Raw genomic sequence first — 10,151 nt, forward strand, 5'->3', positions numbered from 1 at the left:
AACGAAGTACTAACATACACATTTCTATAAAATTTCCTGCTTGCACTACAGTGACTAATTAGAAGCTGTACCCACACAACACTGTAATAGGATAAACTCAGGATGCAACAGCACTTAACTACCTGAAGGTGTTATTTCCACAAATTCACAAGTAATTTTAACAAAGTATTTTCCTAGCAGCTTCTACTCTGTTCCTCACCATGACTTCTGAATGTTTGTGGACCGATTTGGAGAGTGTATTAATTATGAACTATCTCAAATTGCACCTTAGATGACAAAGTTTTGTTAGTTCACCTACCTCATTTCCAGCTCTGTTAGAGACAATTCTGTTGCAGTTCAGACAGCCACAACACACAGAGCAACACCATACCACTTCAGAGGGCTGCAAGCATCAGCCCTTCTTGTTCTTTAGCCCAGCCTTTCATACCCCCATGGTTCTTGCATTGCACCTGTGTGCCCTCTGTTCCCTTTGTGGTTGGTCAGTGCCCCTGGGCACTCCATGGCTCATTGCTGTCAGTGCTGCTCACCTGCTTCTCACAGCTGTGCCCACTGGGGATGAGGCTCAGCCACAGCCCCACTGCCAATCCCCACAAACTGTGCCACAACACAGCCCCACTGCCAATCCCCACAAACTGTGCCTCATCACAGCCCCACTCCAATCACCACAAACTGTGCCACAACACAGCCTCACTGCCAATCCCCACAAACTGTGCCACAACACAGCCCCACTGCCAATCACCACAAATTGTGTGCCTCACAGTTCTTTATATAAGTTATGCATAAAACAACTGCTGAATTTTAATCATCAAGTTAGTAACTAAATTAATTACATGTCTGACATCTCTAGGAAAAAATACAGCTCTAATGCTGTCTAGCACATTTTTAGATTATATCACACTACCAATTCTACAAGTTTATATAGTTTAGGCTGGATTTGGTCAGTCACGACAAAAGCAAGCATGGGTAAAGTGACATTAAGTGACACATTTAAGTGTGAAAATACCATTGCTATGAAGCAAAGACAAAGAATATTTTGAATTTTGTTCAAAAGCCTAGGCATCCTGCACAGCTAAGCTTGTGCCTAAGGGCCTGTTAAAATGATCCACTATTGTTCCTCTCATCAATGAATCTTACCTTTCCCTCCTAATGTTAGTGGAGCTCCAACAGGTACCACAGAAGGCATTTCATCATAGAGACTACACTTTCCTTACATCTTTTTACAATCACTGGCAAGTTGCCCATCTTGATCACATACCCCTAAAGCACAGTCCAGATTATGCTGTCCAGAACAGTATTCTTCCAATGTGTTTTTCACTAGATCACAACAGAGATGCTTTTTGAGGGGATTGTTTCTTTATTTTATTTTTAAATCAGCTACCCAACAGTGCAAGTAGAAAAGCTACCTAACCAAAAAGGCATTGCATTGTGAGGATTAACAACTGTAACTACACTGCAAAAAGCAAGTTGTTATCCTACTTCACACTCGAAGGAGTTTCCACTCAATCTTCATCATCACAAAGCTCCAGCATAGGAAATTTCATCAAGTCTTAAACCTCAGCAATTTTCATTACATCTTTGAAATGTCCTACCAAAAGCCTTCCTGACTAAGCAATACTAATCCTCAGAAAACCTAGACATTTCTCATTTTTTTTTCTCTTTTTCTCTAATTCAATATGGGATTTCAAGATCTTTTTGGCAAAAGCCGTTTCAGCACCTGAACAGTAGTTTACAAGCCAGAGACATCAACAGGTAAAGGAATCTGCACTGCAGTTGTACATATGGGGCAAACAGCTACAAGCAGTCTTAGCTACTACTGACTCATTTAACTCCCCTTAGCTGTTTGTCACCTCCCCTCAGACAGAGGTCCCTGACCTGTCAGTAAAGCTGGGGGAACAGAATGTGAGTAACCTTCAGTATTTTCAGCTTGTATTTCAGGGGTCTCCCTCAAACTTCTTCCTCTGGTGGTTTGGTGTCATTGGACTTCAAGGAAGTGAGTGTGGATCACTCCAAGATCCTGCTCTGTCTCCCTTGTTACCTCTCCAACTCTTGGCAGCAGAACAAAAACCTTCAGTACTGCAGCTCTTTGCTGAATGAGTGACTCATCACTCAAGTTACAGATGAGGAAAGTCAAGGTTTTGCAAGTGTTGTGCTTCAGCAGAGGTCAGGCCACTGTTCAAACATTGTTCATGCTGGTACCTAGGGCACAGCCCCCTGGCAGCTGTGTGGGCCATCGAGACCCTGTGGCCAGCACTGCTGAGGGAACACCTCACACTGGCCTTGGCTCTGCAAGGAAAAATGGAAACAAACAAATACAGCAAGTTGCAGCTCACATTCTCCACAAACAAGTGCGATAGCCCACAGTCGTACCATTGGCTGGAATTTCATCAGAGGAAATTAAGTTTCAAACAAAATCAAACACACTAAGGTTGTCTGGAACAGAGTAAAAAGCAATGGCAAAATTCCACAACCCCCATGCTGTGCTGCAAACATGCAATCAAAAATAGAGTTTCATTATAAACAGACAACATCATAACAGCCTTTTTAAATTACAAACCTTAATCACTGTGAAAGAGACAGCTGTGCTAAGTAAGAAAGAGGTGGGAAGTAGCTGTTTTAAAGCCAGGGTTTTCTTCTAACAAAAATCCTCATTTTAACACCAAAACTTCAATGGGGAGAATTTTGTGGCTATTACCCTGAAAGAGGCTCTGTTTCTTTTTGTGTACAACAAAGCAGCCTCCACTCCTGCTCTCAGTCCAGGCAAAAAGGCAGATGATTTCAGTTTATCTCAGTATTGTTTTTCAAAGTCAGGAGGAAATGGCCAGTGGAGAGCAGCACTAATCAGCGATCAGGAATGCTGGAAGGTTTACTGACTCTACAGAGCAAGCAACACACTCCCAGAACCAAGGTAAACTTGGGTTTAGACTTCCAGCATAAGGTTGGGGGCGTTCCCCTTGTAAAGATCTGGAAAAAAACAGGTGTCACTCAGCTGAGTCCTTTCTCCTAAATAATAGTTTTGGATGAGTCCTCCTCTCCATTATTCATGGGCTTCCAGGCTACCTCAAGCAGAGTTTAGAACCCAACCTGCCTCACCAAGTCTGGCCAGTCATAAAATTGGTCCTTTTCTATGCTCTAATGCAGGATGCAGTTGTAAACACCATAAAGTCCTGCTTGTATAAATAAACATTTACAATTAGATATTAGTTTGATACAACTTCAATTCCTATTAACTTCAATTTTTGGATAGCTTACATCAGAAGCCATAAAATATTTTCAGTAGTTTTTTCACATGGGTCTGTGTTACACATATCCTTCAAACAGTTCATACTATTTAGACTGAAAATACTGAACAGGAATAAAAGAAAGACAAAACTGGGACATTTTTAAAAATACCTTTTGCAACTGAACTGCAATGTGTAGTAAAGGTTTCACTGCCATCTGGCTGCATTTAGAAAACATAACCCAACAAGGACACAATCCCATACACTTAAGAGTTTAAAACTAAAATCACAAAGACTAGTTGTTTGACAAAATCTAGACCAGCAAAAAGTCTGTAGCTATTATGCAGAGTCAAATAACTTCATTAGCCTCACCAGGGACAGTTTTGAAACTATGAATCCAATGGATAGTGTTTTCAGCCCATAGCAGAGCCATGGGGCAATTCAGGAAATTCCCTACTTATAGGGATATAGGTATGTCCTGTAGAATATATCCATATGTAGAGAGATATGTAGTGAGAAAGACATAGATATAGGAAAAATAGGGGGGAAATTACATCATAAATCAAATGGCAAGATGGCTGAGTGTATTAAAGACACTGAAATAATCTTCTGCTTCAAGACAGAAGAACAGGGCAGGCCTAGCATTGAGAGATTTTCCCATCCACCTCATCATCAAGAACTGTTCTCCTCTCGTAAGGCCGCTTCTGCCGTGACCTGACCATTTCTGAAGGAATCTCTTTCTGCTTCTACTCTGTGCAACGTGCTCTAAGAAGATCTGCTTTAACAGCAGGATTAGACTGGATGTTCTCCAGAGGTCCGTCTCAGCCCCAACCACCCCGCGACTGTTGAGGACAGCGGTTGTTTGCCAGCCTGGCTGTGCGGGGCGGGCAGACGGGCAGCGCCGGGGCTCCCCCGAGAGCGCCACGACCGCCCGCGCCGGGCCCGGCCCCGCCCGCCCGTGCAGCCGCAATCGCGTCCCCCGGCAACGCCGCGCGGCCCGCGGGGTCCGCCCGCCAGCCTGAGGCAGCGCCGCCGCCGCATCCCGAGGGGCGCCGCGGGCCGGACTGATGCCCGAGGGGCTGCGCCGGCAGGTAGAGCCCGGGCAGGGGGAGAACGGGGCGCCGGCGCCTCCGCCCGCGCCCCATGAACCGTGCGGACCGCGGCGGGGAGCGCCGGGCGAGCGGTCCATGGCGCGCTTCCCACACGGCAGCGGCGGCACTATGTTGGCCCGGTGCCTCCGGTGGCTCCGGCACGCCTGCGGGCGTTGTAAGGAGGGCTGGGGGAGTTGCGGGGCAGCACACACTGTCCAACCCGCAGCCCTCGGGGGCTTTGGGGGATACACGCTCCCCAGCCGCACCACGGGCCCGCTCTGCTCCCCGCGGTGCCCGCCCGGCTGCGGCGCAGCGGCCGCGGTTTGGGGGGATGGGCGAGCCCCGCCTGAGACACGGGGCGGGACCCTCAGCGCGGGCGCGGGGTGCCCAGGAGGAGCTGGGCGAGGCCATTCTCACCGAGGGGGGGAATTGGGTTGCGCCGCGCGCGGAGAGGCCGCGGACGGGCCGGTTTCCCCCCCCTGCTCCTGCCCCCATGGGCCGCGCCGGGTTGTGGCGGGTTTTTGGCGCGCGGGTGGCCGTCCCTCACAGCGTCTCTCCCGGTCCCTCAGCCATGCCCGCCTCCGAGGCCGTGCCGCAGCCGTCTCCCAGCAAGAGGCAGAAGGGCTCGGGGCCTGGAGAGGTCTCCGCACGGCTGCGCTTCACCAAGCTGTCCGAGAACGCCTTCGCCCCCTCCAGGGGCTCCGCGCGGGCTGCGGGCTACGATCTGTACAGGTGAGGGAGGGTGAGGGTACGGCACCCGCGGCGGGAGCCCGCGCTCGGTGCCGCCCCGCTCGGCGAGCCCTCGGCAGGGGGCTCCGGCGGCTGAGCGGGCCCTCGTGGCCTCTTGCCGAGCTGAGCCCCCGGACAGTTTCGCTAGCCATGCAGGAGAGGAGGCCAGAGCTGATCTAGTCATAGCTTCCTTGCTCCTCCATCCCCGATCCTCTTCGGGTATCTGTAGTCCAGCAGGAGTATGCTGTTCAAATGACACTTCTGGAATCTTGCCATCTGATGGATGTTGCCATCAGAACGGCAACATCTTGTGTTTTAGGATCTGCATTAAATTTCGCAAATCTGTAAATATTTGCTGTTTAAATTTCATGGTATAAATTCCCTGGCAGATTAATTCTGGGTAATTTTGTATCTTAAGTTACAGTAAAAAAACTTTAAAAACTATTCTATAGAAACCAGTGTTTCTTTCTTTAATGCAGTGCCTATGACTGTGTGATACCACCCATGGAAAAGGCTGTGGTGAAAACAGACATTCAAATAGCACTTCCTTCTGGATGCTATGGCCGAGTAGGTGAGTACACAGCTGTCAAAAGGCTGCAGAGTCATTCTAGAACAGGTTTGACACCGTCTTCACATTTAGATTCTGCCTAAAGCTTTCAGAATTAGTCAACACAAAAAAGAGATGCCATGTGGCTGTGTGATTTACAAAATCCTGTAGTATTTTCCTGTTACCTGTTGTCAGATACATTTGAGGTTTGGTGTATGTAGGGTGACCAAAGGATGATCAGCAAAAATGCCTGTACTCTACGTACAGCTTTATAGGCTCCACAGTAGTTCATTATTTGTATGCAGTTTCAGAATTCAAATCACAAAGACTAATAGGTATTGGACATAGAGAAAATGCATCCCTGGTTGTTTAAAAATTAACCCCAGAGCACCAGTGTAGTAGAATTTGATTACATAGTGTGATAGAATAGTTGAGAGAACCTGTACAATATATTCTGTTTATTTTGTGCATTCTTTATCTGAATTATGTATAAATTCTTAAATTAAAAAAGCAATAGCCACTCCAGTGGAAGAAAACTATCAGAATAAAAGAACACATGCATTTCTCTTATTCAAAAAAAAAAAAAATTTAAAGATAATATCATTTTTAGTTCCTCATCCCAGTAGACTAAGGTAAGTAAAAACCCAAATCCCCACATATAATTTATCTGTGTATAAGACTGCTTAGGAAATTCCTTGCCAGGTGTTGTTTGCCTACATAACTTAAATGGATTGACCTAATATTCTTCTGAGATGATGCTGAACCAGTGGTAGTCACCAAAAATCAAGATTAGACAGTCTGTCTGCTCCAGTTGCCTCCCTTGGAGAAACCTACTCTGCAATTGCGGGTCAAATAAAGATACGTTTCAATTACTTAGAAATTGCAATTTTATTGCAGCTGTTATTCTGTTTAATATATATGTAAACTCTTACAGTAATTCCTATAATATGTTTATTTTAAAAAGACTGTGGAAACAATTGTCATTGCCAAGACTCTGTGCAAACACACTGTATAACCTATAAATACTGTCTTTTTAAAGAAATAAATAGTAATACTTGAAAAATTCTTTTCTAGCACCACGTTCTGGTTTAGCTGCAAAACACTTCATAGATGTTGGAGGTAAGCTTTTTGTTCTTTTTATTAAGACTTGGTAAGTATTGCTCACAGAAGTGCCTTAGTTTCACACTGTAATGTGCAAATAAATGATGGTTTCTTGGCAAGTCTGGCAAAAGGAGGTACCTGGCTAACACCTGAGAGAGACAGATCATCATAATTATGTTAAAACTTTCTTAATTATAAAAAAATATTACTGATTTTTTTTTAAATAATAACTGTATCATACTTCTGTAGGCAGTACCTGCCATACTTTGTGGCTTAGGCATTACAGATGCTTCTTACATGCTGGTTTCTCAATTTTTTAAACCAGCAAGTTAACTTGAGAATTGCAGGTTTTTCTAAATTTTCAAAACTCAGGAGAAACTCCCAGTGTTGCGAGCACCTTAAGTAGGAAGCTGTTCAGAGTGCCATTGGATTAACCCAAAACATAAGAGAGCTGTGTAAATACCTTTTCCATACTGGAACTAGTGCAGAGATTGCAGGGTAACTAGGGGTCATTTGCACTACAATTTTTTCAAAAGCTGAAGGAACTACTTTTAAAAATAGGTTTTTATTCTTAAATGTGCATTTTGTGGTTCAACATTAAACTTGGAGGTACACTCATATTACAGTTTCCTCTGGTGTTAGGAATCTCTAATTACATTGTATAAGCTGGGGACTGTCTCGGAATGGCATTTAATTTTAGTATTTAAATTATTTCTGCAAGTAGACTACAAAATGCATATTTGGGACCACAGGGAGGCCCAAACTCATGTTTTCTACTGGCAATACATTTCCTCTATCTGAGAGAAAAACTCTAAAGAAGCAGAATAGAATTGCTTTAATGTAGCAAATCTTCTGAACTGGTAGCCAATCTTCTGAACTATGTAGTTAATACAGTGATACAAAATACAAGAGTAAGCTAGTTTTATAGTCTTGGTACTAGAATATAGCTGTATGACAGTCATTTCCTTACAGCTCTGATTCTGTTACCTTGCCAGAGGCACAGGATTTGGATCTGTGCAAATCCATAGCTCTCAAATGAAATGTTAAGAGTTAAGAACAGATTTTTGCTTGACACTGAACAAGCTGAAGTTAGCAGAACAAATGGGGCCTGAATTTAGTCCAGCTGTCTTGATTTCAGAAAAGGTATTACTACTAAAATTAGTAGTATAGTGGTAAAGCGCTTCCTGACATGTGATGGTGTTTTTCAGTTCCTTTTGCAAGACTGATTAGCATTTTTAGATGTCTCAGTATTGGCATATATATTTTTAGTAGTGCATCAGAAGTATAAAAGATGTCATTATAAGTTACTGTAGTCATTTATTAATCTAAACCTTATATTATCTAGTTATCTCATACACTGACATTACTAACTGGGCATCTCTTAAAATTCTTTCTCGTGACAGCTGGTGTTATTGATGAGGATTACAGGGGAAATGTTGGCGTGGTACTGTTCAACTTTGGCAAGGAGACATTTGAAGGTAAGTGTTAAGCCTGGCAGAGCCTATTTTCAGCCATCTGACTGGGAACAAGAAACTATTTTTTTTTAAGTTTATGCAGAGGTAGAACTAGCTGGGAACATTTTTATTCTCTCAGTTAACAAAAACATAGGTATTTCAAAATGTCCTCTCAAGGGAACATGTCAAGATTCTACTCATAGCTAATTAAGCAGCATGCAAAAAAACTGCTCCCAAAACCACCACACCACCACAAAAGCAAACCAAAACATCCCTCCTTAGCTAAGCGTTAGATTCACAAGCTGTACTGAAATGCAACTTATTAAGTTACTACCTCTCTCTGAAAAAAAAAAAAAAGATTAGCTGAGCAATTTGAGGAAAACCTCCAGAATCTGGAAAACATGAGTAACAAAGACAGGATTTTCCCTTTATTACACTGTCTTTCTGCAAAAAGTCAGTTTTAAGTTTCAGTGCCCAGTTGCAAGAGATGTGCTTTTGTGGCCTCTTCTGCATCTCCACATCACAAGCTGCTTATGGAAGTTCTGTGAGCCAGATTAGTTATTAGTGAGAAACTCGGTTTTTCTTTTATCAGTTTGCCTTTTCCCCCCCAAATTCCTGGGTCTAGTTCATAAAAGGAGCTACATTATTCATACAGCTGTCTCTCCCTCTCTGCAGTACTTACACATAATGAACTTAAGATGCCAGAGAATGGCAGCAGAATGAATGGAAAGGCCTTGAGCTGGTACAGCTGCTGACAGTCTCCATAGAAGGACCAAACAAAAGTTTATATTAACCTGTATTTTTCTGGGTCTGTTAACATCTGTTTAGATAGGTTTCTAATAAGTGTTTTCAGTTTTAGTATATTCTGATATTCTTTAAAGGAGATTGTCTAAAGTCTATATTCATTGTTCACTTTTTTGAAGGAACTAATAATTTAACTTCTCTGCAGTTAAAAAAGGGGATAGAATTGCCCAGCTCATCTGTGAACGCATTTATTATCCTGAGCTAGAAGAAGTTGAAGTAAGTTGCCAAAAGAAAATATTTCTGCTTTTCCAAAGATTATTACTTTAAGATACTTGTATATAAGATGAAATTCATTATATAAATACTTGCCTAAAATTACTTTCGGTGGTAAAATTGCATAGTAGCAGTACTACCTGAATGAAAGTCTTGATTCTTTGTACATAGTTGCATAGATTTTTTTTTCTTTTTTGGTAAGTTTTCAGAGTTTTTGAGGAACAGTTCAGTATATACTAGAAATTGTTGTCTCACAAGCATTTGTTTAAGCTTGTACAAAGATATTCTAAAGAGTCTTGCATACATTTTTTTTGTTTCTTAATTATAGCTCTTGTTACAAGTAAATGATAGACAATATATCTTGTATAGAAACAAAAGGCAAGTTAAGGCACTAAACCAGCTTATCATAATCGATGTCTTTCAGGCTCTGGATGATACAGAACGTGGCGAAGGTGGCTTTGGCTCTACTGGAAAGAACTGAAAGTTACTTGAATACGCTTTCTGTTTTTGTTTTTTTGTTATACTATTTCTAAATTTTCATCTGAATTAGAAGTAGGGTTTTTGGAGTACATAAAAATATTTCAAGTTTTATTGAGACTTCTCCCTATGTATCCTCCAGTGAATTTGTCTGCATAATGAGGAAATATGCATGACTGGCTTGACTTACTAGTTGAAGTATTATTTTCTCTTTCAAGATGTTTGGTCCTCAGCAATAAGAACACATTGTTTATGTGGCAATTATACTGTAATAAATGAAAAAATAACTTAATGATGTACTTTATTTTACCTAAACTACAACAGCCAATTGTTCCCTTCCCAGATTTTTTAGACTTTTGAAAGCTATCTTCAGCATGGTTCAGTATTTCATACTGAGATCCTATTTTATACAGCATCAATGACAGCATCGATAGGATTTCCCACTCTGACACCAAAATCAGAGTAAGACAAAGATATTTAATATTGCATCCTCTACAACCTGTCCAAATACTTGTGT

At 42.4% G+C, this 10,151-nt stretch overlaps 1 protein-coding gene across 1 annotated transcript; it reads left to right on the top strand.

Moving 5' to 3' along the window:
- The first annotated feature begins 4,809 nt into the window (after positions 1 to 4,809).
- Positions 4,810 to 9,926, top strand: DUT (deoxyuridine triphosphatase). Its single transcript, XM_053988180.1, has 6 exons — positions 4,810 to 5,041; positions 5,518 to 5,609; positions 6,660 to 6,704; positions 8,090 to 8,164; positions 9,090 to 9,160; positions 9,582 to 9,926. Exons 1-6 carry the CDS (start codon positions 4,881 to 4,883, stop codon positions 9,636 to 9,638), a joined length of 501 nt encoding a protein of 166 aa, XP_053844155.1. The 5' UTR covers positions 4,810 to 4,880; the 3' UTR covers positions 9,639 to 9,926.
- The last annotated feature ends 225 nt before the right edge of the window (positions 9,927 to 10,151 follow it).

The sequence above is a fragment of the Vidua macroura genome, chromosome 12 (genome assembly GCF_024509145.1).
Source record: "Vidua macroura isolate BioBank_ID:100142 chromosome 12, ASM2450914v1, whole genome shotgun sequence".
NCBI lineage: Eukaryota > Metazoa > Chordata > Aves > Passeriformes > Viduidae > Vidua > Vidua macroura.

What these genes read in the sequence shown, in the direction of transcription:
- DUT (XM_053988180.1), top strand. Translation starts at nt 4,881, where the DNA reads ATGCCCGCCTCCGAGGCCGTGCCGCAGCCGTCTCCCAGCAAGAGGCAG. An exon ending in GCGGGCTACGATCTGTACAG is followed by an intron (nt 5,042 to 5,517) that starts GTGAGGGAGGGT and finishes TCTTTAATGCAG; the next exon opens with TGCCTATGACTGTGTGATAC. An exon ending in TGGCAAGGAGACATTTGAAG is followed by an intron (nt 8,165 to 9,089) that starts GTAAGTGTTAAG and finishes ACTTCTCTGCAG; the next exon opens with TTAAAAAAGGGGATAGAATT.